The 26,993-nt window shown below is 59.6% G+C and overlaps 2 protein-coding genes and 1 pseudogene across 5 annotated transcripts; 2 read left to right on the top strand and 1 right to left on the bottom strand.

The window, feature by feature from the left end:
* Positions 1-372: 372 nt before the first annotated feature.
* LOC306638735 (transforming protein RhoA-like) lies at positions 373-1,851 on the bottom strand (annotated as a pseudogene). Its single transcript has one exon. The product of its transcript is annotated as a transforming protein RhoA-like (transcript).
* A 1,755-nt stretch (positions 1,852-3,606) lies between these two features.
* Positions 3,607-18,542, top strand: ANO9 (anoctamin 9). Of its 2 annotated transcripts, XM_079102896.1 has the most exons (24): positions 3,607-3,757; positions 8,758-8,832; positions 8,933-9,043; positions 9,194-9,339; positions 10,380-10,426; positions 10,514-10,572; positions 10,646-10,719; positions 10,806-10,940; positions 11,104-11,200; positions 11,343-11,403; positions 11,495-11,577; positions 12,994-13,098; positions 13,173-13,331; positions 13,443-13,479; positions 13,614-13,725; positions 15,281-15,338; positions 15,427-15,524; positions 15,619-15,758; positions 15,821-15,973; positions 16,614-16,761; positions 17,365-17,466; positions 17,541-17,634; positions 17,737-17,849; positions 17,940-18,542. In XM_079102896.1, exons 1-24 carry the CDS (start codon positions 3,752-3,754, stop codon positions 17,965-17,967), a joined length of 2,241 nt encoding a protein of 746 aa, XP_078959022.1. In that variant the 5' UTR covers positions 3,607-3,751; the 3' UTR covers positions 17,968-18,542. The 2 variants fall into 2 exon arrangements, with proteins under 2 accessions (XP_078959022.1, XP_078959023.1); XM_079102897.1 differs by lacking the exons at positions 3,607-3,757; positions 8,758-8,832; positions 8,933-9,043; positions 9,194-9,339 and adding an exon at positions 10,159-10,295.
* A 2,363-nt stretch (positions 18,543-20,905) lies between these two features.
* SIGIRR (single Ig and TIR domain containing) lies at positions 20,906-26,795 on the top strand. 2 transcript variants are annotated; one of them, XM_079104643.1, is made up of 10 exons: positions 20,906-21,756; positions 23,023-23,169; positions 23,941-24,139; positions 24,607-24,740; positions 24,830-24,970; positions 25,322-25,465; positions 25,571-25,673; positions 25,743-25,893; positions 26,048-26,234; positions 26,500-26,795. In XM_079104643.1, the coding sequence occupies exons 2-10, from the start codon at positions 23,163-23,165 to the stop codon at positions 26,661-26,663; spliced, it is 1,230 nt and encodes a 409-aa protein (XP_078960769.1). In that variant the 5' UTR covers positions 20,906-21,756; positions 23,023-23,162; the 3' UTR covers positions 26,664-26,795. The 2 variants fall into 2 exon arrangements, with proteins under 2 accessions (XP_078960769.1, XP_078960770.1); XM_079104644.1 differs by lacking the exons at positions 20,906-21,756; positions 23,023-23,169 and adding an exon at positions 23,207-23,376.
* Positions 26,796-26,993: the final 198 nt, after the last annotated feature.

Below are 26,993 nucleotides of genomic sequence, written 5' to 3'. Positions count from 1 at the left end.
AGCCAGAAGACGCATGAACTGGAAGGTAAACACCCCTCACGGTTCTGTCCTGCTTCTTTCTACTCTCAACCCTGACATGGGGTGGCCAAAACACCAACGGGGGATCTGGCACTGTAACAGTGGTCCACTTAATGCTTTGAATAGCCCTTGCTGCTCTGCCCCTGCAACTTAATTATATTTTATTTTTAAAAAATATTTTTAGTTGTTGATGGACACAATACCTTTATTTTATTTATGTGGTGCTGAGAATTGAACCCAGTGCCTCACATGTGCTAGGCAAGTGCTCCACCACTGAGCCACAACCCCAGCCCTGCAACTTAATTTTATTTTTTTTATTTTTTATTTTTTTGTTTTTTGAATTTTCCATCTGACTTTATTTCCAAATACACTTTCTTTTTAAAAAAACCAATACACTTTTCTGTGGGATGACAAATATCAGTATTAGGAAATCCAATTATACAAAAAATACTACATCTAGTCTGGAATAGATATATTTATTTTTTGGTAACATACATTAAGTGGCACTAATTACACAGTAACTATAAGGTAACTAACATGAAACCACAGAACTGTAACTCTGCCACAGCTGCATGGACTTGGGCCTTTCTGGCTGAGTACATTTCAAAAAACTGGATGCTCACTCCAGAGCTATGGAAATGAAATCTGCTGAGGAGTAAAGCTCCAAAGTGATGACTCACCAGAGTTCCTTGCAGCTGACAGATAATAGGCAGGACATGTTAGTTATAAAGTAGTTACAGCCTAATTCACAAAAGTTACCATTTCTCTTTCTAGAAAGAAGCAAGAAGTTAAGAAATTCCTTGAATTAGCGCCTGGTGTGTCAGGTGGAGTGCAGAGAGGGCTGTTAGAGCAGTGTCAGAAGGACCCTGGCAGATCAGACGGGTTGGACATTATTAATAATCATGGTTGGCTTCTAAATACTGGTAGCAAGATGACTTCTGATTTGTAATCTTAGGTAAATTATAGATAAATGAAAAAGGCCAGTAATCATACACTAAGATTAATAAACAGCACTTCAAAATTAACCGCATGAGGGCTGTGCTTGCAGCAAGTTTTCACAACACAAGGCACCCAGATTTTTTCTTCCCACGTCTGGCTTGAAGAGCAGCTCTCGTGCCATTTCAAAAACCTCCCTCACTCCATCTTTGGTCTTTGCTGAACACTCCATGTACCCAAAGGCACCAATCCTGTTTGCCATATCTCTGCCTTCTTCAGGTTTTACTGGCTCCTGCTTCATCTTGGCTAACTCCCGCCTTGTGTGCTCATCATTACGAAGATCCTTCTTATTCCCAACCAGGATGATGGGTACGTTGGGACAGAAATGCTTGACTTCTGGGGTCCATTTTTCTGGGATGTTTTCTAAACTATCAGGGCTGTCGATGGAGAAACACATCAGTATAACATCAGTGTCTGGGTAGGAGAGGGGCCTCAGGCGATCATAATCTTCCTGCCCAGCTGTGTCCCACAGAGCCAACTCTACCTGCTTTCCATCCACCTCAATATCTGCCACATAGTTCTCAAACACTGTGGGAACATATACTTCTGGGAACTGGTCCTTGCTGAAAACTATGAGCAAGCATGTCTTGCCACATGCTCCATCACCAACAATCACCAATTTCTTCCTGATGGCAGCCATAGCTTACAAATGTGCTGCAAAATGCACGGCCTGTGTGACAGAAGTTCTACAAAGTAACTTGAACTTCCCAGGTGAAAAGCTCAGACGACGACTCCCGAGTCTGGCCTCTTTGAGCAGAGAATGCCGGTCCGTGAGTCGCAAGCTTGGAGACAAGGGCGGGTAGCTCCAGAGGCGACCGCGGACTAACGAAAGAACCGAAAGAACCGATGGAAGGTGGCGGGCGGCCCTGCAACTTAATTTTAAAAGGACACATTTCTCTTCCCTGCCCCTCCCTAATCTCTCCCCTCCCTAGTCTCAGGGGAAACAGGATTGCTTTCCTCCCCATCCTAGGCAGAGCGATCTGTCCTGAGCACACACCCACCACAGGAAAGAAGTATCCAGACTTGGGGATGGCACCAGAAGATCTCGGCAATGACCATCTCCCAAATGAACAAGTGCATGGCGACTCCAGCAGAGAACACGAAGAATGCAGCCTTTGAGTCACCCCTTTAAAACGTCCCTGTTCCTGCTGATGGGCAGAATCACAGCCTCTGGGACGGGAGTCCCTGTGCTTCTCCTTTGCTAGCAATAAGACTTCTTTTTCCTTTTTCTCAAAACCGCGCCCTTGTTATTGGCTTGGCCATTGGGTACAAGGATGGAACTTTCAGTAACAGTACTCCTCTGGGAAATCCAGACACACAACCCAAGGCCTGAACCAAAGGAGAGGGTTGTGAGGCCTCATGGTGCTGACCCATGACACTGTGGGTCGTCCCCATCAGGGGCCCCCCTCCCCCAGTGTTCCTGGCTGCTGGCTGCTTCCTGTGACCCGCTCCCACTCTCAGGCCTGTGTGCTCAGCCTCACTGCTGCTTTCAGAAAGGGCCTTGAAATGGAGAAGAACCAAAGTAACACCATTTTGTTCGCATGCCTGCGTATGTTGTCTTTTCAGCCTCCTGGGAGCTGTATCTGTGTTGACAGTGCAGTGGACCTTCCCGCAACCCTGACTGTGGCCCTGATGCATAGATAACAAAATGACTCTGAAATGTGTGATCAAAACCATTCTCTGATGTCATCAAAGTATCTGTCTCAACAGGGTCTTTGTGACCTACGCGTGCCTCAATTGCTCTTTTGGTTTTCGTGGTTTTGCCTTTATAAACTCTGAACTTCCAAAATTGAGTGCTGGGAGTTCTTTGAGGGGCTAGCCTGCTCCCAGCGCTTGCCTGACATGCGTGTTGAAGGACCTTTTTTCCCTTTCACTTCGCCTCAGTGTGCTCAGTGTGCGTGGTGCTTTGTGATTCCGCACACCCTGTAATGGCCTCGTGGTGGCTGTGGTAGTGCTCATCCTCTGCAGCACCGGCCTCTGCCCAGCTCCCTCGTGGGGCAGTGCACTCTCTCCCCACCTCTGTGAACCCCGGCCACTGCCCCAGACTGGTCAGTCAGGCCACCGAGAACCTCTCCAGCTTCTGCTCTCAGCCAAGCTGTACAAAACAAGCTCATGAGCTCAGGATGTGGCAAAGGCAGATCCTTCCCTCTTTGCCACCCCCAAGACCCCAAGCATCTGCCCCCAACCTTGGGGTCCAGAGCAGAGGCTCTGGTGGGAGAGGCTGTTTGCTTTGGGGGTATCTCCCTCTTGCCCAGTTTCCCTTCTAGGGGAACAAAGCCCAGATTTGGGGGGTCCAGCGTTGGACTGTGGAGGGAGCATGGGGACAATGTGTCCTGGGGTCTGGTTATTGAACTGGTGCTCAAGGCTGGAAGGACCTCTGTGCCCACCCTGCTTCCCCCAGAAGCGGGTGGCAGGTGGTCCCATCTCAAGCCTTCTGCAGGGGAAGAAGCCATCAGGGGTCCAGACGAGAGTTCTGACCTGAGGTTCCCCTCCTGCTTCTCCCACCCCGATCCCCACCCATCCCAGGAAGATGTCCAAGGCTCCTGCGGGCTGGGAGGAGCTTTCCTGGAGGAGGCCACTGGCTCCTCCCCAGCGCACCTGGGCGCAGCAGCAGAGGAGAGAGGGAGGGTGCATCCCACACGGAAGTTGGGGAGGCCGGCCTGCCGCCTGGCAGCCACTCTCCTGCTCACACTGTGACCAGGAGCCCCAACGAGCCAGGACAGGGTGCACAGCCAGCATGCAGGTGAGCCCGGTGCTCTGCAGGTCTGCAGCCGCGTCCCCTGTGGTCGCCACCACCCTCCCCAGGAAGGTGACTGTAGAGAGGCCCAGCAGTCTGCCAGGCAGGGTGTGGGTGACCTGGGCCAGGCAGTCAGCTGCAGGACCCCTGGGACAGGGTGGGTGGGGCCCACATGGGCAACTTTCTTTCCCCAGCCTGGGCTCTTGGCGCACGTGGGACCCCGACCTCGCTGCCAGGGTCCTCCAGGTGCCTGGGGTGCTGGTGTGCACTCCAAATCTACAGCTTTGCCCTGCAGGTGGTACCTGGGGGAGGGGCTCAAGCTGGGTGGCCCTGGTTGGGAGGCCCAGGGCCTGGGAGCATGTGGCTGTGCTCCGGGAGGGTCCTGGCAAGGCAGAAGCCCACTGTAGCTGTCAGACCCTGATTCTGGGGCAAAACAGAGTGGGATACAGACCTCCAGGAAGACATCCTTTCTCCCTGCCGGCCATGGTGTCACCTGGGCTGGAGCCAGCCTCTGGGCGGCCCCACGGCGGAGGTCTCAGTGGAGGTGGAGAGTGAAACCAGCCTCCCACTCGGGCCCCAGGCCTCCAGGTGTGGGTAGATCGGCAGCCGCTCCCACCCCCTCTACCCAGGGCTCTTACTGGTCCTTCCCTCCATCTGGCTGCCCAGGCAAGAATGTGGATGCCCCTTGGCCTGGTCCCAGGCTCCCCCTGCCTGCCCTTCCTCCCATGTCAGCCCCAAGTTGGGGGTGGTGTGATTGGGCTGGGTAGGGATGGGGGGGGGAGCAGCCCCTGTTGGCTGAGGTGAGTGAATCAGTCCTCAGAAACTCAGAGGACTTGGTGGACCCAGCCAAGGTCTGAGCATGCCCTCCCCTGCTCAGATTCCTTCCATGGCTTCATGCTGCTGCTGAAGTCCCAGCTCCCAGCTGCCTGAGTAGCTTTCCCTGATCCAGGTTGTGCTGTCCTCAAGCCCCAGGGAGGGCTTACCTCCTGGTGGCTCCCTTCTTGCCCTTTATGCTTCTGCAAAGCTGAAGTACTAAGGACTGATTCACCAGGAGTAGTAACTACAAAGTCCCCAGAGGTGCTGAGGACTGAGTCCTTGGGTTTAGTAACTACCAATTCTTTAGTGAATTGCCAGGAGTACTAATTACCTTGTCCTCAGAGGTGCTAAGAACAGAGTCCCTTTGAGTATTAATTACCAAGTCTGTAGAGGTACTGAGGATGGAGTCCCAGACACCAATTGTACCCTACCCCTCTGGGGTGGCCCATGCACATTTCTCTCTCTCAGGAATGCTGCCCCAATTTTTTGCCTCCCGACAACCTCTTGCCCTGTGAGGCCAGACTCTGGGCCACCTCCCTTCCAAGTGGACCCCTGCCACTCCAGCCCCAGCGTCCACTCACACCATGCACTGCCCTCAAGGCCAGCTGACAGAGCAGCTGCCACATCAGTATTTTGGAGATGGGTGGGTGGGCAGATGCAGGAAGGGATGGGGGTGCAGACAAATGACTTCAGTGGCTCAGAGGAGGCAGAGCCAGGCAGGTTCTCTAGGGAGGGAGGTCCATAGGCATTGACTGGCGCAGGTGGAGCCCTGGGCAGCGAGGGTGGCCTCTGTGCTTCTGTGAAATGGTGGGGGCAGGAGGTATCCTCAGGGGATGGTGCAGCTGCACCTTGATCAGGGCCTCTGGTCACCCTCAGCCAGGTGGGTCTCGGGGAGGGAGGCCAGGCCCACGGCCCTCCCTGTGCAGCAAGGGTGACGTCACATGTGTGCACTATCTGGCCCGCCAGGCAGGCCTGTCTGGAGCTAGGCAGTGGCAATATCTGCACAGCTGCCTCCTCTGGTCACCCTGGCCTGCAGGCTGAAAGGAGGCCACAGCTGGGAGAGGGCTCCCCTGTGACTCGCTGCATTCCAGGCGCTGGGGATGGAGGCTGTCAGGTTTCCTCATGGGAACCAGTGGGCCGTCGTCCACAGGGGTCCCAAAGGAGCTTTGGGAACAGCCCCATCCCTGCCCTGGGACCTGGAGCCCGGGCCTCTTGGTCTTCTGGAGGGAGTCCAGCTGAGGGGGACACAGGTCCTAGGCATCTCAGTGTATGTCCTGAGTAGTCTGCTGGGCTGGAAGTAGGGCAGCCTCAGGCAGGCCTGGCTTCCACTCATGAAGGCCCAGTGGTCACGCTGAGAAGCCATGGGTGTCTGACCTGCACCCTGGAGGACAGAAGGACAGAGGGGGTGCCTGATCCTGGAGGCCAGGGCTGTGGCCCTGGGGTGGAGCTGTGAGCCCAGCGCACAGGCAGCAGGGTATCGGGACCTGGCGCCTCAGTGTGGGGTGGGGGGTGCTGGGCCAGGCCTGGTGGGTTGTCTGACCTGGCTGATGGAGTGGCTGCTGTCCAAAGCCGAGGTGGTGGCCGAGGGCAGCCAGGGCTGGTTGTGCTGCACCCTTGGGGCCTCCGGGTCCAGGGACCTGGTGCCGTGGCCGCTCTGGCAGCCCTCTCCCCTGCGCAGTCTTTGGTGGGGGAAGGGTGCTGTGCCTCGTTTCTGGGGCTAAGGACAGCCTCTCACCCTGACCTTTGAGGGCGCCCTGTGGTGGGCCCTCTTCCCAGGCGCCTCCTGGTCTGGAGTCCCAGTAGCCCCTGCCTTGCTTGTCTCAGTTTTTTTTTTTTTTTTTTGGTACTGGGTTTGACCCCAGAGGTGTTTAACCACTGAACCTTTTAATATTTTTTACTTAGAGACAGGGTCTTGCTGAGTTGCTTAGGGCCTTGCTCAGTTGATGAGGCTGGCTTTGAACTCTTGATCCTCCTGCCTCAGCCTGCCGAGTGGCTGGGATTATAGGTAGGCATGTGCCACTGCCCCCCGTTGCTTGTCTCACTTGTTCTGCAGCTTTGGGCCCATGCTGGTGTCAGGGGTCTTGGACACACTGGGACAGGGCAGGGACCTCCTCAAGGCCTGAGGTCAAGTGCGTGAGGATTCATTTCACTCTTGTCCCACATGGCACCGTAGAGCTGGATGCCAGTGACCAGTGTCCCCTGGCAACCTGTCCCCTGGGGTTGGGCCACACCCTCTTCCCTGGGCCGAGGTGCAGGCGCCTGCCCCGCCCTGTAGTCCTGGGAATGCAGGTTCCTCCTGTGACCCAGGATGGGGAGAAGTCCAGTCACCACTCGCCACACCTGGGCATGGTTGTTGTGGGCTGTTGGCAGAGGGCAGGGTGTGTCCAGGACGCTGGAGTGGGGCACTGGGGCGGGGAGGTGGTGGTGGGGCCTGAGAGGATGTCTGCCTCAGCCCTGACCCCTGAGGACTGCAGTTGGGTTGGAGGCATTTCCTGTCTTTTGTGCGGGGGCAGCGGGGAGAGAGCCAGGAAGATTCAGCCCTGTCCTGGCCACGCTCCTGGTGTGTGCAGTGTGTGGGGTTGGGGTGGGGTTACAGATGCAGCCAGACCAAATCAAAAGCAGACACCGTGTTACACTGAATTTCAGAGAAGAATGTTTTTCTAGTATAAGTACCTCCCAGGCGATCACTGGGGTATACTGATACTAAATAGCATCTGTTGTTTATCTGAGCTTTGAATGAGACTGGGTGGCCTGTATCTTCCCTGGCAGCTTGTGAGGGCCGCGGCTGGAGCAGTCAGATGGGATTTCTGGAGGAGGTGACAAGAATGTGCTGGGGAAGGGGAGGGCGTGCAGGTAGGGGTCGGCAGGTGCAAGGGCTATCAGCAAGGGACTGTGGAGGGCACCCTGCGGCTCGGGCAGAGGGGTGGGCAGGAGGCCAGTGAGCCAGGCTTGGTGGGATGCAGTTTCGCCTTAAGCCACACTGTCACTGAGCTAGAAGGTGCGTGGTGCTTGGAAGGACACCCTCAGGGCCCCTGCCCCTTGGACAGCGATGCTGCAGGGCCCATGCCTGCCCAGAAGCTGCCCGCTGGGACTTAGTTTGAATCCTGTGTCACAGAGAGCTCTGGTGTCAGCTGGGCCCTGTCTCCTAAGCCAGCACCTCTGCCCAGGACCACCCTCTTGGCCCACCAGTAAGTCTGGCAGGCTGGAAACTGCTCTGACCACCTTGATTGCTCCTCCTCCCCACTGGCCCCAACTCTCCCCCACCACCCCACGAAGGACCCCTGCAGCATTCAGCTTCAGTCTCAGGTGCCGTCTTGCTAGTTGGGAATGAATGAGTCCCAGGAGCCCAGCACCCAGCACCCAGATGCCAGCCTCACTTGGACTCAGCACAGCACCCTGCCTGCTCTCCACCTGCCGCATTGTGGCACAGCGTCTTGCCATCTGGAAATGTCCCAGAAGCAGGGCCGTATTCATTAGCTGCTTTTCACTGGGGCAGGAGGGTCCCGTGCTGCAAGTCGGCGCCCAGGGCTTTCTTTGGTGTGCATGTGGTGCCGGGAACAAATGCCCTCGCACACCTGAGGCCTTTTTTTTAGCGTATCTGAGATGGCAGCAGCCACTGCCATCCAGGCTCGCGCTGACTCCAGCACCTCTATCCTTCAGAAGTGCTGAGCCAAAGCCACCCTACCGCCACCACACCACCCCGTCTGCCTTGAGGGCAGATGGCCAGGCTGGGGGTCCAGGGGTGCTCAAGTCAGAGTGCAAAATGCCCCCCAACTTCCTGCACCCATGCAAACACCCAGAAGCACTCAGGCGGGTCTGCGGCGGACCCTGGGGCCACCACCTGCTCCCGCCAACCTGCGTTCCCTGCCTTGAGGCTTCCATCCCTCTTCTGTCCCTGGCCCCTGGGGCTCCGGTGTGCACCGCGTCTCCTCATGCCCCGCGGCTGCTTCTGCATCTCCTCGAGGTCCTGGCTGGTCACCTGGCTGCAGCCCTCACCTCTCACCAGACGCTGCCGGCTGCATCCTCAGCCTCACCTCCACTGGAAACCACCTGTCTCTGGCCTCTTGTCCCCGGTTTTGGGTGTATGGGGTTTTGCCTCCAAGGTGCTGGGGCTCAGAGACCGCAGGAAGGAGCCAGCACGCGCCTGGCTACCTCCTGCTGGCACCTGCCATCCCTCTGCTTGCCCCCAGGGGGAAGAGAGCCTCCGGATCCTGGTGGGGACGGAAGGGGGCAGCCTCCCTTTGGAGGAGAGGAGCACTTGTGAGGTGAGTCTGCGTGGCCTGCCAGGCTGCCCTCGTCCTCTCCCGTGCCCGGCGCCTGCTCAGTCCCTGGCCCTTCGCGCCGCTGCCATGCCTTCTTCTCCAGGCCTCTGAGCAGTGGGACTTTGTGCTCGTGGCTGCTGACCACACCCAGAGGAACCAGGAGCAGAGGCAGCGGTTCCTGGAGGAGCTCAGGAGAAAGGGCTTCGAGTGGAAGGTGGGCTGGGTCTGGCGAGGGCAGGGGTCTCGGGCCAGGAGAGTCCTGGGGACGAGACCAAGGCCTGTGCCCAGGCGCAGGGACAGGTTTGTGGCTGTGGCGAAGGGAGGGCTCCAGGAGGAAGAGAGGGTCTGTTGGCTGTTCCCCCAGGAGAGCCAGGGCCAGAAACGGGTGTTCTTTGGGATCCGAGCGGAAGACAAGATCTTTGAACTATACCGCACCCTCCTCATGGAGCCGCAAGGCCCTGCCCCCGGAGTGGAGTCAGCCCCGCCAGCCTCTGTCCCAGACACCACGAGGTGAGGGCGGTGCACAGCAGCAGACCAGAGGACCCTGTCTACCCTGTGCCTGGTTCAGGCAGAACAGAGGCCCTCAAGGCTCTGGCCAGCCACACGAGGCAGGGCGACCTGGAACCTCGTGGTCTCAGCACAGGGCACAGTGGGTCAAACCCCATAGCTGTGCCTCAGTTCCATGCATGTGCCAAGGGGAGGTGACAGTTCCCACTCCTTGGAGCATGTGACCAGCTCCTGTGACTAGGCACATGTGACTGGCTCCTGGGGTGCAGAGTCAGAGCTGGCTGTGAAGGGTGGAGGCCCAGAGCCCCCCAGCTGCCCCTCATGGTGAGGGCATCATGTTCTGGCTCTTCTGTCCAGCTTGGGGGCCACTCGCTGGACATGTAGACCCAAAGACCCAGCAGGAAGCTCCTCCCCGTCCCCAGGAGCCTGCTTCTTCAAGTACATTGCTCACCCTCCCTCTCCCTTACCCACACCCCTCAGCCCTGACCAGGCCACCAGAGCTTGGTTGGCCTGTTCAGCTGATACCTGTTCAGTTGACACCGGCAACGGAGTCTCTTGGAATTTGGTTACGAGGCAATGGAGGGGCATCTGTGAACACAGAGCTGGCCAGTCTCCAGGAGAAGTGAGGGGAAGTTGGAGGACTAGCAGCAACTGGGTGGGCTGAGAGGAGCTGACCTGGGGGCATGCATTCATGGGAGGGGTCATGTCTCAGGGAGGGGCTGTGCCCGACTCTGCCTCTGCAGTCAAATGCCTAGCTGTGTGATCTCAGGCAAGTTACACAGCCTCTCTGAGCCTCTGTTTCTGTATAGGCAAAATGGATCCTAGGGATGTAAAGAGGGTTTCTGCACATAAAGGCAGGGGACACGTGCAGCTCATGGAAAGTACTGTGCTAGGCTGAGCACAGGGGTGTGTGGAGGAGAGGGACCCCAGCAGATCCATCCTGGAGGACTTTTAGGAAGGTGGGATGGATCCCAACTCATCTCTGGAGGGCTGGGTCCACTGAGGTCTCCTGGGGCTGTCCTGGCCCCGCTCTTGGGTTTCAGAATCAGAATCGTGAACTTTGTCCTGAACCACATGAAGGTAGCTGGAGGTGAGGCGGCTTGGGCAGGTGGTGGGAGGGCCCTGGGTGGGAGGGCCTTCCTAGTCCCGCCCTGATTGAGGCTCCCCATGACCCCAGACACCTTTGAGGATTTGAAGAAGGACGGGGTCTTTGAGACCACATTCCCACTGCACAAGGTGAGGGGTGGTCTGCCCAGGGGTCCCAGGGCAGGACCCCGGCCAGAGGCACTCATGCCTGTCTCGCGGGCAGGGGGAGGAGGAACTGGAGAAGACATGGGCCCGGTGGAGAAACCTGGTGCGCAGGCAGCCGATTGACGACATCAGGTAGCGCTGCCCAGGGACGGCTCCGGGAGACGCTGGTGCCCAGCAGCCTGACGCCGGGCACCGCGCCTGACTCGACTTGCCTGCAGGAACTACTTCGGGGAGAAGGTGGCTCTGTACTTCGCCTGGCTGGGCTGGTACACCTACATGCTGGTGCCCGCCGCGTTGGTGGGCCTCCTTGTCTTTCTGAGCGGGTTTGCCCTGTTCGATGCCAGCCAGATCAGGTGGGCCGAGGAGGGGCTGGGCGTGGCGAGGCGTGGCTGGGCCTGCCGTGGCTGGGGCGGGGCGGGGCCTGACGGGGCGGGGCTGGGGCGGGGCCGGGCGGGGTGTGGCCCGGCGGGCCGGGGCTGGGGCGGGAGCAGGTGCCAGCCCTGTCCCTGCGCCCAGCAAGGAGATCTGTGAGGCCCGGGACGTCCTCCTGTGTCCTCTGGGCCACCAAAGTCGCAGCTTCCAGCCGCTCTCCAGCACCTGCACATTCGCCAAGGTTTGCCACTGTGGGCACCAGGGCTGCCGGGGCACGGCTGTCCATCCAGGGCGGGAGCAGAGCGTGGGGCCCTGGGGCGCAGGCTCTCCCTTCCCTGGGACGCTGATGGGGGCCAGCCAAGCTCACCGGCCCCTCTCCTCAGCTCACCCACCTCTTCGACAACGAGGGTACCGTGCTGTTCGCCATCTTCATGGCTCTGTGGGGTGAGTGGCTGCAGGGTGGACCAGGGGCCTGGGGACGGCCCCCCTATGCTGCCCCGAGGGTGACCATATCGCCCTCCCCAACCTACCACAGCCACCGTGTTCCTGGAGCTCTGGAAGCGGAAGCGAGCCGAGGTGGTCCTACACTGGGATCTGTATGGGTGGGACGAGGACCAGGTGAGGCAGCCGGTGGCCAGGGCCTGTGTCGCCCATGCCTGGTCTGTGTCTGAGATGTGTTCATGTCTGAGGCACAGCCCCCTTGTGAGGCTTGGGACCCCAAGTCTGAATCACGACACGTATCTGAGGAGTGTCCCGTGTCTGCAGCGTGTCCTGTGTCTGAGCTGTGTCCCCTGTTGGGGGCGTGTCCTGTGTCTGAGTGTTCCTTTTCTGAGGAGTGTCCCCTGTCTGAGGCGTGTCCGTGTCTGAGCTGGTCCCCTGTTGGGGCGTGTCCCATATCTGAGCTGGTCCCTGTGGGGGCGTGTCCCGTGTCTGAGCTGGTCCCTGTGGGGGCGTGTCCCATGTCGGGGGCGTGTCCCGTGTCTGAGCTGGTCCCCTGTTGGGGCATGTCCCGTGTCTGAGCTGGTCCCTGTGGGGGCATGGTCCCCTGTTGGGGTGTGTCCCGTGTCTGAGCTGGTCCCCTGTTGGGGCATGTCCCATGTCTGAGCTGGTCCCCTGTTGGGGCGTGTCCCGTGTCTGAGCTGGTCCCTGTGGGGGCATGTCCCGTGTCTGAGCTGGTCCCTGTGGGGGCGTGTCCCATGTCTGAGCTGGTCCCTGTGGGGGCGTGTCCCGTGTCTGGGGCGTGTCCCATGTCTGGGGCGTGTCCCGTGTCTGAGCTGGTCCCTGTGGGGGCGTGTCCCGTGTCTGAGCTGGTCCCTGTGGGGGCATGTCCCGTGTCTGAGCTGGTCCCTGTGGGGGCGTGTCCCGTGTCTGAGCTGGTCCCCTGTTGGGGCGTGTCCCGTGTCTGAGCTGGTCCCTGTGGGGGCGTGTCCCGTGTCTGGGGCGTGTCCCGTGTCTGAGCTGGTCCCCTGTTGGGGCATGTCCCGTGTCTGAGCTGGTCCCTGTGGGGGCGTGTCCCGTGTCTGAGCTGGTCCCCTGTTGGGGCGTGTCCCGTGTCTGAGCTGGTCCCCTGTTGGGGCATGTCCCATGTCTGAACTGGTCCCCTGTTAGGGCATGTCCCATGTCTGAGCTGGTCCCTGTGGGGGCATGTCCCGTGTCTGAGCTGGTCCCCTGTTGGGGCGTGTCCCGTGTCTGAGCTGGTCCCTGTGGGGGCGTGTCCCGTGTCTGGGGCGTGTCCCATGTCTGAGCTGGTCCCTGTGGGGGCGTGTCCCGTGTCTGAGCTGGTCCCTGTGGGGGCGTGTCCCGTGTCTGAGCTGGTCCCTGTGGGGGCGTGTCCCGTGTCTGAGCTGGTCCCTGTGGGGGCGTGTCCCGTGTCTGAGCTGGTCCCTGTGGGGGCGTGTCCCGTGTCTGAGCTGGTCCCTGTGGGGGCGTGTCCCGTGTCTGGGGCGTGTCCCATGTCTGAGCTGGTCCCTGTGGGGGCGTGTCCCGTGTCTGGGGCGTGTCCCGTGTCTGAGGGTGTATCTGGCTCCTCCCCAGGAGGAGATGGCGCTGCAGCTCATCAACTGCCCTGACTACCAGCTCCAGCCTCATCAGCACTCCTACCTGCGCAGCACCATCATCCTGGTCCTGTCTGTGTTCATGGTACTCCTGGGAGTCCTGTGGGTGGAGACCCTGGCCCCTCTGAGCACCGGCCCACCGCCCCTGCGCCTCTGCAGATCTGCTTCATGATCGGCATGGCCCACTTACTGGTGGTCTACCGTGTGCTGGCCGCTGCCCTCTTGGGCACGTTGCCCTTCCTGGAGAAGCAGGTGACCACAGCTGTGGTGGTGACAGGGGCCCTGGTGCACTACGTGATCATCGTCATCATGACCAAGGTGGGGGACGGTGGGGAGTCGGGGGTTGGATGGCAGGGTGTGAGGTCACAGCGAGGTGTGGGGTGGGCTCAGGGAGGCCACAGGGGAACCTCAGGCACCCTCCTCCTCCAGGTCAACAAGCACGTGGCTTTGAAGCTGTGTGACTTTGGTGAGTGGAGGCCCTGCCCTCTCTGGGCCTGGGGGAGGATTCAGGGCGGGGCTCGGGTGATGGAAGCCCAGCGGGAGCAGGGCCCGGAGCGGGGCTGGGAGCAGGGCAGGGAGCAGGCAGCCGTTTCATTGCAGAGAAGCCCAGGACCTTCTTGGAGCGGGAGAGGAAGTTCACCATCAGGTTGTTCACCCTGCAGTTCTTCGCCCACTTCTCTTCCCTGGTGTACATCGCCTTCATCCTGGGCAGGTGGGTGCCCACTGCTGCCCCTGCTGGTACAGACTCAGGGAGCTCCTGCTCCCCTCTGAGGCTCTCAATTGGAGGCATCCAGGGCCTCAGTGGAGGCTGAGCTTCATTCCAGCTGCCTGGGCAGCTCTTCTCCTCGTCTTCCTGGTTTTCAAATGAGCCCTCTCAGTTCAGTCGATTCTCTCCTGTCTGCCTCCTCTGAAGGAACTAGCTCTGCCCTGTGTTGTGTTTGCTTAGATCTTGCGAGGTATGTGCTCACTGCCAATTCCTCGCACACTTGTGGGGACCCCATGGACAGGGGCCTCCACCTCGCCTGTCCTCCCGGGGAGACTTACTCCCTCTGTCTTTTGCCCCTCAGTTTTTTTTTTTTAACTTTAACAAGTGGAGGCTTAGTTTCCAAGAGGTCTTCCTCTTTGTTTTCTCTCTCCTTTGTGCTGCACCTCAGCCCTAGGCAGTGTATTTTCCTGAAGGTATCATCTGGTTCCTTTCCCCCTTAAATTCTCATCAACTCCTAGTAATCTCTGGCTTTCTAATGATCCATTTCCATCCACCACCCTCTCCCCCTTACCTGGTCTCCCTCTGGGCCTGAACATCCCAGGCTCTGCACTTCTGTGGAGGAACACAGATTTTCCTGGTTTTCCTGGCAGGTGGGTGGGGCCCCTCACCACGGCTGGTACTTGCACATCTGAGTTAGTGCTTTACAGGTGGCTTGTCGGTGCCCAGGGCAGCCCTGGGACCTGGTCTTTTGGTGAGATGACTGTCAGTACATCTCACCTGCTCAGAGGCCCGTGGTCACAGCCAGCTTGCCCGGGAGAATCTCCCGCAAGGCCATCTGCCAGGACAGGTTGGGCAGCATAGCCACAGGCTGTCTTTGGGGACCATTATCCTGCATGCCCAAACACAGACCTCAGCCTCCTGTTGAAGAACGAGGCTCCTCTGCTTTCCTTTGCGCTCTCTAGGAGTCTCCATCCTCTTCATGGAGGTCCCTCAGCTTTCTGTGAACTTCACAGTTCTTGCTGGTGTGTGACTGAGTTTTTCTCCAGCCCCCTTTCCCAGGCTTGTGCTGCGCACAGGAAGGCCAGGGCAGCTTGACCCCATGTGCATCCTTTCTGGGTGCCCATCAGTTGATTTGCCACTCAGTCTTTCAGTGGTTTATTTTGACGTTCCAGGCATATGATCACATTTCCTTGCAGATTCATACTAGTTACACTTAGTGCTTTCTTGCCCATTTGCAAGAAACTCCAGCGGGAGGTCTAGTGATCGCTCCGTGGACTATAATGGGATCCTTCCCAAGTGTAACATGGGCCCAAGCCCCTTTGGTATAAGATAGCTTAACATGGTGTGCAGTTTGCGTCGGGGAGAAACTGAGGCCAGGCCCAGCAGACCTTTCCCAGAATGAGCATCTGGGTTGGTGGGGGCCCCCGCAGGCCTGTGCACCTGGGTGTGTGTCACTGCCCCGCCCACTTCTCTCCTGTCCCCCTCCCCCATGGTGACTGCAGCCCACCCCATCAGAGGCAGGGCACTGTCCCCACACCCACAGGATCACTCTGCTCCCTAGGATCAATGGTCACCCCGGGAAGTCCACTCGCCTGGCTGGTCTGTGGAAGCTGGAGGAGGTCTGTTTGCCCTGAGCCCTGGAGCTCTGACCCTGTGCTCTTCCTCCCCTGAACTTGGCCCTCCCTGACCTGCTGCCTGACCCCACAGTGCCATCTCAGCGGCTGCATGATGGACCTGTTTGTGCAGATGGCCATCATCATGGGTCTGAAGCAAACACTGAGCAACTGTATAGAGTACCTGTGCCCGTGAGGACTGGCCCGCCCGCCTCCCCAGCACCTGTCCCCGTGCCCTCAGCCCCCAGGGCCACCCGTCCATCCCACACCTGCTCTCTGCCCACAGGTGGCTGACCCACAAGTTCCGCTTGATGACAGCCTGCACAGGCGGCCGCCGGCCCGACCCCCAGCTCCAGGAATGGCAGCGAAACTACCTCTTGAACCCGGTCACCACCTTCAGCCTGTTCGACGAGTTCATGGAGATGAGTATGTGGGGGCAGGGCGGGGTGGGTGCTGCCCGGCCACCAGGTGACACCTCTACCCCGCAGTGATCCAGTATGGCTTCACCACCATCTTTGTGGCTGCCTTCCCCCTGGCACCACTGCTGGCACTTTTCAGCAACCTCGTGGAGATCCGCCTGGATGCCATCAAGATGGTCCGGCTGCAGAGGCGCCTGGTGCCACGCAAAGCCAAGGACATTGGTCAGGGCTGGTGGAGTGGGCAGCTGAAGGGGTGGCTGGGGTGTGGGGAGGGGCAGCTTCGTGGACCATCCATTGACCCATACCAGGCCACCTTGAAACAATCTCACCTAGCCCCCAGCCCTTCTTAGGGGTCTGCCAAGGATGGGTTGAGCCTGGTGGGCTCAGGAAAAGGCAGGGAGGGTACACCTTGCAGGTGCCTCCCTGGATCCCAGCATCTGGCTGAAGGACTCACAGGATGCTGGGGGCCCAGGACAGTGAAATGGATGGTGTTGGAGGGGCTGGGGGACTGGAAGTGGGGAAGAGAGAGGTGTTCAGGAGAACCCCAGCCTTGGGCTCAGGTGTGGAGGTCCTGCCTGGGTGGGGATGGACCCAGGGTTGGAGCAGCCTGGGGGTGCCTGAGGGACTCAGCAGGAAGATGGAGGGGAACAGCGGAGGCCTCCCATCAGTGGGGTGCAGGAGAGTCAGGCTGCATTCTTGGCTGGGGTTTCCTGAGTGAACACCTTGGCTCCTGTGACTGCAGGAGGCTCCCTGGGCAGAGCCATGGCAAGCCCCCATGGCACTCAGGCCCCCGCCGCTGGTGGAGGTGCCAGCAGCACAGAGCTTAGGAACCAGGCCACCTCACCCCTTTGCTCTGGCTCAGGAACCTGGCTGCATGTGCTGGAGACCATTGGTGTTCTGGCGGTCATTGCCAACGGGATGGTCATCGCCTTCACCTCTGAGTTCATCCCCCGAGTGGTCTACAAGTACCGCTATGGCCCGTGTCGACAGGGGAACCAGCCTGCGGAAGAGTAAGGCTGCAGATCATCTAGACACCCCCGAGAAAATGGCCCTGTCACTGCTAAGCCCCGGGGGGGCCCAGGCCCTCTCTCCAGGGAATGGTTGGATGCTGTCAATGCCACCTAGGGCTCTGGTGAGGCTGAGCCCTGCCTTCACACATCAGCCTGCATACCCTGCTGGAGCCCAGGAATAATTGACTGGGCCCTACTGGGGGTTGTTCCGGTCCAGATGTTTTCTGAGCAGGCACTATCAGAATGGCCCTCTCCCGAAGTTAGGTCCCCCATGTCCTGCTTCCAGCATAGGAAGGCAGAACGGGGCCACATCCAGTTCCTCTGGCCCTCAAGAGGCCCTTGTACCAGCAGACTGGGCCTCCTGGGGCAGCCTCGGGCAGAGAAGGCAACTGATGGCATTTCTGAGTCCCCTCCACCTCCCCTGGACTCCTAGGCATGGACAGTGGGCCTCCTCCCACACAGGGAAGTGGAAGAGGCTGTGGTGGTGTACCCCCACCCCACGCCCCACCACCAGACACAGGGCAGCCCCTGGGAAGCGCCCTTGGGGTGTGAGAGGCTACTTGGCCCCACCCTGGCCCCATGTCCCTCTCCTCTCCTCCCCAGCTGCCTCAAGGGCTATGTCAACCACAGCCTGTCCGTCTTCTACACCAAGGACTTCCAGGACCCTGTTGAGATAGAGGGCTTTGAAAATGTGACCGAGTGCAGGTTTGAAGCTTCCCACCACCCACGGATGCCCTCTGAACTCCTGATCCCTGACCTTGGGGACTTCCCTACCCCAGGTACCGGGACTACCGCAACGCACATGACTACAACCTCTCAGAGCAGTTCTGGTTCCTCCTGGCCATCCGCCTGGCTTTCGTTATCCTCTTTGAGGTACGGAGCACTGGGGAGGGCCCTCCTCCCTGACTGCAATCCTCAAGGCCCTGGGTAGCCCCTGACCCTGCTGGGTCTCTGTGCTCCCATCCCTTCCCCCAGCACGTAGCCTTGTGCATCAAGCTCATTGCCGCGTGGTTCGTGCCTGACGTCCCCCAGTCAGTGAAGAACAAGGTTCTGGAGGAGAAGTACCGGATATTGTGTGATAAGATGCGGTAGGGCGGCAGAAGCTGGCTGGTGGGGGCAGGCCAAGGCCTGGAGGAACACCTGGCCTCTGGTCCTCACTGACCCCACCCTGCCTCCAGCTCCAGCTCCAAGAGCACAGATGTGTAGGCGACCTGGAGCGGGCGGAGAGGTGCTGGCGCCAGAGGCCCCGTCTTGCAGCTGTCTCCATCTCCATGTCCTGGCCCTGCCCATGGCTGTGTGTGTGTGTGTGGAGGTGCTCTAAGAAGGCCTTGTATGTGTGGAGTCCTGGGAGATCTGTAATATGTGGGTATCTTCGGGGTCCATGTTCATGATGTATATGTGGCTATATGTGGGATATCTGAGGAAGCTGTATATGCATGTACTGTCTTGGTAGGCCCTTGGGTATGTGGGGGTTATCTCTGAACAGTACAGGTGTGCCTGTGGGGCCTGCTCCATCTCTGTTAGGGCTCAACTTGGTACAGCCCTGACCTGAATCCTGGGTGATCCTGGCATCCATAGAATTGGGAGGACTTCTCATGCAGCCCCAATGCATGAAAGTTGGCCCAAGTTTCTTGGGCCTTCCTCTGACATCTGGGCCCCAGATCCTGCTCCACCCCATCTGGAGGATGGGAAGCCCCATCACTGTTCTGGCTCCTCCCTGGAGGGAACTGGTTCCCCTCAGCCAGTGGAACTTTCTATAATAAAATTAAACATGCAGTGTTGATTTCTGAGTTGTGTAGCGATCAGGTCTCTGGTGGATTATGACTGCCCTGGGCAGCCCAGAGTGTGGAAGGTCAGGTATGCAGTGGTCTCAGGCTGCCTGGCCTTCCTCTGGTTTGGGGTCCTCCCCTCCCAGCACTTGGGGTCTTGGGGCAGCAAGAATGACATCAGGGTCAATTGCAGGTGTGATGGGGGTTAAGACAGTCTTCCTGGAGGAAAGGTAAATGCAGGAGTAGTGAAAAGACCACAAAGAATCTCCAAGGATTCCCCGGGGCTCTGAGCCTCTCCGCGGGTTGGTTGGGCTGGTTTGACCCCTGTTCCTATACCTGGGCTGCCGGCCCCAGGGCTGAGCCCAGGACAGTCTCCAGAGCCTGCCTCAGGTGTAAAGCGGAATACTTAGGTCCGCCCTCGCCCTGGCCGCGAGGTGGGGCTGCACCTGCCGCCGCCGCCGCCAGGGCTGTCGCTGCTGCGCACCTGGGCCAGGTGAGCTGCCCCGCCCCCGCGCAAGCCCCAGTTCGGGCAGCAGGTGAGTGGCACAACTCAGACCCGCGGAGGTGAGTGTAGGTCGCCGTCCTCCGGGGTTGTTCCAGGCCTAGAGTTGGGGGTCCAGGGCGCTCCTGGCTCAGAAGAGTCTCCGGGCCAGGGCGGGCGCAGTGCCGCAGGAAGTGGCTCTGAGCCAGGCCGGCTTCCCGCGTCGCCCGGAAGCCGGAGCGCGCCCGCGTCCCGGCCCCTTCGAGGCCTTGCGGGTGGGGGGCTGCTTTTTCCGCTTTGCCTGGCGTGGTCAGTGGCTTCCTCATTACCCTCAGTGCAAGAGAGCCGAGTGGGGCCAGGAGCCGAGGACCCCGCACCTGTCCCAAGCCTGGATCCCAAACCTGAGACTTCCTAAGGGCCCGGGGGCGGACTGGTAAACTGGCTGGGGCCCGGGGCTCGCGGGGTCCCTGGCAGAGCGTCCGCCACCTGCGCGCTGCGGGCCTCAGACGCGCCCCCGCTTTCGGTGCGCGTCCCGGATGGGCCTGCTCACCGCACCTTAGAGGGTGGCGGGTTCAAAGGCCTCTCCGGAAGGCCAAGCGCACTGAGGCGTGGTCGGGGAGAGCTGAGTATCGTGGGCCCGGGGAGGGGCCTTTTACACGCCTTCCTTTCCTCAGGAAAGACTTCTGGGGTCTCTACGCCGTAGGTAGGAGCAGAGCGGCGCCTCGGAGATGAGCAGGAGCCACTCCTAGACTCGGGTGCTGAGCAGCAAGCCAGACGGGGCGGGTGGAGCAGCCGTCCCTGACCAGTGGGGGCAGGCCGCCTCAGGCTGGGAGCTGCAGCCCCAGGGCGCGCAGCGCGCGCGCCAAGAAGCAGGGCGGGTAGGGCTCGGGGATCTGGTATGAGCAGGAGAGGAGCCAGCGCTTTCCACGCGCTGCAGTGTGAGGGGCCAGGCTCGGATTTAGATTCTGGTGCCCTGGGGCACCTCAGAAAGGCTGTAGGGGTGAGCATGTGAGATGGTTTTTATGCTCAATCAGCAGGGTTGATTTGGAGGTGTGTGGTGGGGGTGGGGTGGAGGCGGACCTTAGCAGAGGAAGGGAAGTAGAGCGGTGTCCCTCACGGACATAGCAGGTGGCTTTGAAGAGGTGGGGACAGAGACAAGGTGCAGAGCCTCAAAGTCTGGCAGGTGCTTCCAGATGTGGTGAGGCTGGCTGGGGCATGGGCTTCAGTGCTGGAGGGCCCCCCTCTTTGCTTCTGACCAGAGTGCTCCTCAGTGTCCTTGTGCCTTGGTTTCCTGACTTGCAGTGTGGGGAGCACAGCACCACCTCCATGAGGGGCCAACCAGTTACCATGTATTTGATGCTTACAAGGGCCCTTAGGCACCTGCAAATACCAGCTCAGGAGCACTGAGGAGCTGGGTATGTGTGGTGGTGCAGCTCTCCTGTGATCCCAGTGCCTGGGGAGGCTGAGGCAGGAGAATTGCAAGTTCAAACCCACCTCAGAAACTTAGTGAGGCCCTAAGCAACTTAGTGAGACCCTGTCTCAAAATAAAAAATAAAAAGGGTTGAGGGTTGAGGATGTGGCTCAGTAGTTAAGCCCCTGGGTTTTATCCCTGGTACCCAAAACAAAACAATACAAAACACTGAGGAAACCAAGACTGGAAGGGCATCTGCTCCCTGCAGCTCTTCCAGCCCAGAGCCCAGGATGCACCTGAGTCACCTGAGGGTCTTATGTACCACGCCACCTGGGTTTGGGCAGGGCTGGGTACTGCCCTGTACCGAGGAGCTGCCCTGGTGTGCCCAGCTAGGGACTGAGATGGTGCCCTCCAGGATGAGGCACTGCTCCTCTGCAGGTAAGGGCAGGGCCAGGCAGGGAGAAGACCCCTTCCAAGTCCATGGCAATGCCAGCCACCTGTCACTGGCCCCAAAGCCCAGGTCAGTCTGGGAGAGTCAGTGGTCCAGCAGGAGATAGCAGTTGCCCCCGCATATGCTCACAGCCAAGAGCCTGTGGCCTCCTGTTTTTGCCTCCTTACTTGGAAAACTGGGGGTGCTCCCTGACCTGCCTGAAGCTAAGGTCCTGGAGATGCCACGACCCTTTGCTGTGCTGGGAGGTGGTCAGGGAGAGGACCAGAGAGCCTCTTCTAGGCCCGTTATTGGTTCAGAGTTTCTGAAGGATCCCTCACCCGGGAATATCACCCTGAGATGCCTGGGTGTTCAAGAGACAACCCTCTGCTCCTGAATGCGGCATCACAGGGTGGTCAGGAGACAGGCCGTCCTGCCACACTGGCCCTCCTGTGTGTGTGCGACGGTTCTGGATGGGCATCTCCTTGTCAGAACCCCAAGCCCCTGCTCTCTGAGAACCCCACATACACTCTGCACAGGCCCTCTGTGCAGTGCCTGGGGGGCTGGGGCAGGCCCCAAAGGAAGGGGCTGTCTGACTCAGAGTTACAGGAAGAGCCAGGCAGGCGGGGCAAGAGCCACCAATTGCCCGCCCCGGGGAAGGGGTGGGTGCCTGGGTGGGGTTTAGGGTTAGGAGAGGATGTGACTGCAAGGCCAGGAAACTACGGGGAAAGTTCTGATTAAAATACACATCAACAAAAGCCAGGTCCTCACTAAGCTTGGTGATGCATCCTGGGCAGTGGCAGTACTGTGGACGTTTCCTGGGACCCAGCTGAGGGAGAGTGTGCTCTGGGAGCACATCAGTGACCTCAGTGACTGACTCCCCCTGGGAGGAAAGAGCCAGAACCAGGTGACTGGCCTCCCTGCTGCTTTAAGTGAGCCTGTGGCTTTGGGGCCTGTTCTTGGAGCTGGGTCTGGCTAAAGGAGGCCCACAGTGCTTGGGGTGCATGTGTGTATGTGTGTGGGGGTGCGCAGCAGGAGGTGCTATGTGTGCTGTGGGGTGCCACTGGTCCTGAGTTCGTGGGAGTGTGGCAGGTGTGTGCCCCAGAGGTGGGGGAGGTGCATGTGGGAGCCCTGTGCAATGGCGGGAGGTGTGTGTGGTAGGAAGCATGCTGTGTGGAGGATGCATGTGTGCATGCCAGCCAAGGTGAGCAGTGGAGGTGTGTGGGGGCCAGAGGAGTGTGGGGGGGAGCAGGGTAAGAGGTGTGTGGGGGGTTGCTGCCTGCTGCCTTGCTATGTCATATGCTGGTGGTTTGGCCTTGACTTCTAGGAGGGTCTGAGACTGCCTTTGCAGGGGTTCGAGGTCTTCTGAACTTGGGGGGTCAAGAGGCCATGAAAGGAGGTGCCCTGGGACCTGCTGGGCTGAGGGCACCATCTCTGACCTCAGGGTACAACCTGCTGCATGAGAGGGCATGTCTTCTGCAGACCCACAGTGGGCAGCTCTTTGGTTTCAAGGGCTTTCCTAGGACTGACGTCCATTCCCAAGTGCCTATGGAAAGACGCCTTGTCAGGCTGACAGGCATGTGCTCATGCTGCACCACTTCCCCAGGGAAACTGCCGCCCAGAGCAGCCTGGGGTTTCAGGCTGCGCATCATCCCACGCAGAAGGAATGGACAGGCTAAGAGGCTTGTCCTTACCGAAGCCTCCAGGGCCTTACAGGTAGAGGAGACATCCTGAGGGATCTGGGTGCAGGTCTTGGTCTTGACCCTACCCCCTGCTGCCCATCCGGCCACTCAGCTGGGAAGAAGCAGGTGCTCAATAAATGTCTTCTGGACAAATAGGGTGAAACTGGGGCACCCAGGGAGAAGGGACCCCTAGGCCCTGGGATGCTGAGGATGGTTTTGGGTCCCACCCAGAGCCTTTTGAGTCACGAGGTGTGTGGGCTGCCGTGGGCTGAGAAGAGTCCAGGACTCTGCATGGGAGAGCATGCTGGGGGCCAGGAGGCCTTTCAGTGTCTTCATCCCAGTCTGACCCTGCTGAGCCTCCACAGGTGTGGCCCCTGTGAGGCTGACCATGGTGGCAGGGCAGCTGCCTGGTACAGGGCCAGTGAGCCTGTGGCTGACAGTTACTGGTTAACTCATCTCATTCCTGTTTAACTTGTTCCCTGGGATGGCAGCAGCCTCTGACCTGTCCAGGAACTCTGTCCGACTGGTCACAAGGACAGAGAGGGGTCCTGCTTAGCCCTCAGTGGACCTGTTTGCTTGGTTAAGAAGCCCTGTGGAGCCAGCCTACCCTGAAGAGACCCAGGCCAGAACTATGGCAGGTAGGTGAGTCAGAGAGGGACAGGCATTGAGTCTTTATGCCCACCTCCTGCCCTCAGCCTGGCTCCAGGCCATGCCCTTCTCTCTCTACTGGGCTGCACACCAGGGGTACAAAGGCCTCTGCTCTCCCCTCCCTGCACCCTGGCCCCTGACAGGACAGGTAGTAAGGTTGAGCCTGAAGCCCTCTTCTGATCAAGGCCACAGGCCAGGTGCATAGGGGCAGGTGCATGGAGGACAGTAAAGCCCAGGAATATCCAACGTGGAGTGGTGGATGAGGGCTGGTGGGACACCACACTACTGAGCTGATGGAGTCTGCTCTTCTGACCTCCTGCCAGAGCTCATTATCCTGATTCAGACCCTGAGAGGGTCCAGGCCTTAGGGAGGCAGGCAGGTTCCCTGTCCCCCTCCCCACTGGCGTACACACTCCCTGCCTCCTCCAGCAGGGGCAGGCCAGGTGAGAGGTGCAGTGTCTGGGCCCTCCTCTAGGGTGGGCAATGGGGTTGGATTCATGTCTGCGTGAACAAGCAGCCCGATGGGTCCTGTGTTACTGCCCTCCCTTCTAGCATCCCCTCCAAGCAGAGGGTGATCACATCCAGGGTAGGCAGAACACAGGCCACTGTTGGGGGAAGAGTGGCACGTGCTAGGCCCTGTCCCCATGAGACTCATGGATGGACGTGATAGGAGCATGGAATATACCCCTCATCTGCCACCTTGTCTTCCTAGACCACAGCCTTCCTGTGGATGGACTGACCCACTGTGTCCTCTCGCTACAGGAGTCTGTGACGAGGCCCCTAACTTCCTCTCCCCATCTGAAGACCAGCTTCTAGGGCCTGTCCTGGGCAGTACAGTCACTCTGAACTGCACAGCTTGGGTGGTCTCTGGGCCTTCTTGCCCACAGCCTAAAGTTCAGTGGCTAAAAGATGGGCTTCCATTGGGCAATGGAAGTGACTACAGTCTCCAGCAGGACTTCTGGTAAGAGACTGGGGTGTCCAGGGTCAAAGCAACTACACCCTGGTCTGTAACCACCTGGATGTGGGCTGGTGCTGGCGGGCCAGTCTGACATGGGCAGAGTGCCCCTGTGGATCCAGAGGGAGGTCGGTGACCACAGGGACAGACCCTGGCATATTCATGATCCTGTAACATTCAGCTTGTAGACTGCCCAGGGCTGTGGAGACCAGCAGAGCCCTAGGGCTTGAATGAGGCATTGATCATTCAATCAAACCTGAGATCAGAGGACCCTCCCAGGACCCAGACCCAGTTTTAGGATGACTGTCCTCAAATAGCCACTTCCAGGTTCTGGCCAATTCTCTTAGCTTATGGCCCAAGAACTGCTCAGGAGGCCCAAATCTGCAGCCTTCCTGGATGAGTCCCAGGGAGAAGGGTCCCTGGGGCATCCAGCGATGGTCTCAGGCCCCAAGGGTTGAGCTTGGTTTCCCCAGGGTCAAGGCGAACTTCTCAAAGATGCTTGTGTCCAGTGTCCTGGGGGTCAACTTGACCAGTGCTGAGGACTATGGGGCCTTCACCTGCTCTGTCCGGAATGTCAGCTCCTTCTCCTTCACTCTCCGGAGAGTTGGTGAGGAGGGTACATGGGGGTGGGCGATAGAGGGTACCTAGGGACCTTGAGTTTGGAGGGGCAGCTATTCAGGCCCACACTATCTGCAGGCCCCGCAGGCCACGTGGCTGCAGTACTGGCCTCCCTCCTAGTCCTTCTGGCTCTGCTGTTGGCGGTGCTGCTCTATATTAAGTGTCGCCTTAATGTGCTGCTTTGGTACCAAGACAATTACGGGGAGGTGGAGGTGAACGGTGAGTACAGGGAGGTGGAGGTGAATGGTGCCCAGGGGCCGTGTGTGCGCTGGGTTCCACGTGGACAGGGAAGGAGGGTCCGCAAGCTCAGCACTGGGTGGAGGAAGTTCCTGCAGGTAGGGGCAGGGAGGCGGTAGTCCTGGAGGGCCTGGGGTGCGCAAGCCCGGAAGGGGCATGTGACTCCGTGTGGCCCTGGAGAGCAGACACAGCGCTTGGGTAGAAAGAAGGGGGAAAAGTCCAGGGCCTGGTGTGTGTGTGGGCAGAGGCGCCTCGCCAGGGGGACCCTGGGGGTGGGGAGGGCAAGACCCTAGGTCTTGGAAGTGGCCGCGGCTGACTGGCCGCCGTCCGCAGACGGGAAGCTCTACGACGCCTACGTCTCCTACAGCGACTGCCCTGAGGATCGCAAGTTCGTGAACTTCATCCTGAAGCCACAGCTGGAGCGGCGTGGCGGCTACAAGATCTTCCTGGACGACCGCGACCTCCTGCCGCACGCGGGTAGCGCCCCGGCCCCGCCCACCTCTGGCCCCGCCCCAAGTCCGGAGGGCCCCGCCCCTCACTCGCCCCCCCCCCCCCCCCCCCCGCCCTCTGCCGGGTTCGCAGAGCCCTCCGCAGACCTCCTGGTGAACCTGAGCCGCTGCCGCCGCCTCATCGTGGTACTTTCAGACGCTTTCCTGGGCCGGGCCTGGTGCAGCCACAGCTTCCGGTGCGTCCCGCGGGGGCTGGGGGGGCCTGCGCCGCGCCTCGCTTGACGGTCCCGCTCCCGCTCCCGCAGGGAGGGCCTGTGCCGACTGCTGGAGCTCACGCGCAGACCCATCTTCATCACCTTCGAGGGCCAGAGGCGCGACCCCGCGCACCCCGCGCTACATCTGCTGCGGCAGCACCGCCACCTGGTGACCCTGCTGCTCTGGAGGCCAGGCTCTGTGGTGCGCGCTGGTGGGCAGGAGGTGTGGGAAGCGTCGGGTGGGGTCTTGAATGGGACGTCTGGGGTCAGCGCTGGCATTGTTCTTTGGAACCAGGGTGGCCAGGGCTTCTGGTTTGCATGCGTGTATTCACGCTGACCCTCCACCTGGCCCCCAGACACCTTCCTCTGATTTTTGGAAAGAGCTACAGCTTGCGCTGCCGCGGAAGGTGCGGTACAGGCCCGTGGAGGGAGACCCTCAGACCCAGCTGCAGGAGGATAAGGATCCCATGCTGATTGTGCGAGGCCCTGTGGAGGGCCGGACCCTGGAGCCTGAGCTGGACCCTGACCCTGAGGGAGACCTGGGTATGCTCATCCATCCCAACTCCTGACCTGAGGCACTCAGCCTGGGGTGAAGGGGCAGAGGCCTGGAAAAGACCCAGGGGTGGAGGGCTCCTGCAACCCATGGAGGTTTGATCCCTCCACCCCAACCCCAGAAGTTTCTCACTGCCTCTCCTGGAAGTTACTCTAGCCCAAGGCCTCCCTGGGTCTCTGGTGCCATCATGCCTGGGGGTCCTGGTGGAAAGCAGGTTGTAGATAGCCCAACCTCATGCCTTGTGGTGCCCGGCAGGTGTACAAGGACCTGTCTTTGTGGAGCCACCAGCTCCAATGCGTGCAGGTGGCATCTCACTGGGAGAGGGCCACGGCAATGAGGTGGATGTCTCGGACCTCGGCTCCCGAAACTATAGTGCCCGCACAGACTTCTACTGCCTGGTGTCTGAGGACGATGTGTAGCACTTGCCCCAGCCTGGAGCACAGCTGGGATCGGGGCAGGCAGGTTTCTGCTAGGCAGGACCACTACCCCAGCCTATATATAGCCCTGGGCCTCTCAATAAAGTCCTTTGGCTTTTGCCTGGGCCCTGTTCACCTCGTGGCTGGTGTTTTCTTACTTCCATTGCAGGCTCTCCAAGCTCTCCACCCCTCCCTTTGATCCTCCCCAACACCCTGTCTGCAATCTGGCCATCCATTCTCTCCAGCTTCCCCATCCTGGGCCAGCTCAGTAACCGCAGTCTCCCTGCCTGATCGCTGGCTGGAGGTGCAGCTGTCCCAGACCTCCTGATTTGG

Source organism: Sciurus vulgaris (genome assembly GCF_902686455.1).
Source record: "Sciurus vulgaris genome assembly, chromosome: 11".
NCBI lineage: Eukaryota > Metazoa > Chordata > Mammalia > Rodentia > Sciuridae > Sciurus > Sciurus vulgaris.
This window is presented reverse-complemented; position numbering and strand designations above follow the sequence as displayed.

Excerpts from the sequence above, each read along its gene's own strand:
- ANO9 (XM_079102896.1), top strand. Across the intron at positions 10,427-10,513 it reads CCACATGAAGGTAGCTGGAG|ACACCTTTGAGGATTTGAAG; the intron begins GTGAGGCGGCTT and ends CCATGACCCCAG. Across the intron at positions 15,759-15,820 it reads CGACGAGTTCATGGAGATGA|TGATCCAGTATGGCTTCACC; the intron begins GTATGTGGGGGC and ends TCTACCCCGCAG.
- SIGIRR (XM_079104644.1), top strand. The coding sequence starts at position 23,241 with ATGCCCTTCTCTCTCTACTGGGCTGCACACCAGGGGTACAAAGGCCTC. Across the intron at positions 25,674-25,742 it reads TGGTGCAGCCACAGCTTCCG|GGAGGGCCTGTGCCGACTGC; the intron begins GTGCGTCCCGCG and ends CCGCTCCCGCAG. Across the intron at positions 26,235-26,499 it reads TGACCCTGAGGGAGACCTGG|GTGTACAAGGACCTGTCTTT; the intron begins GTATGCTCATCC and ends GGTGCCCGGCAG.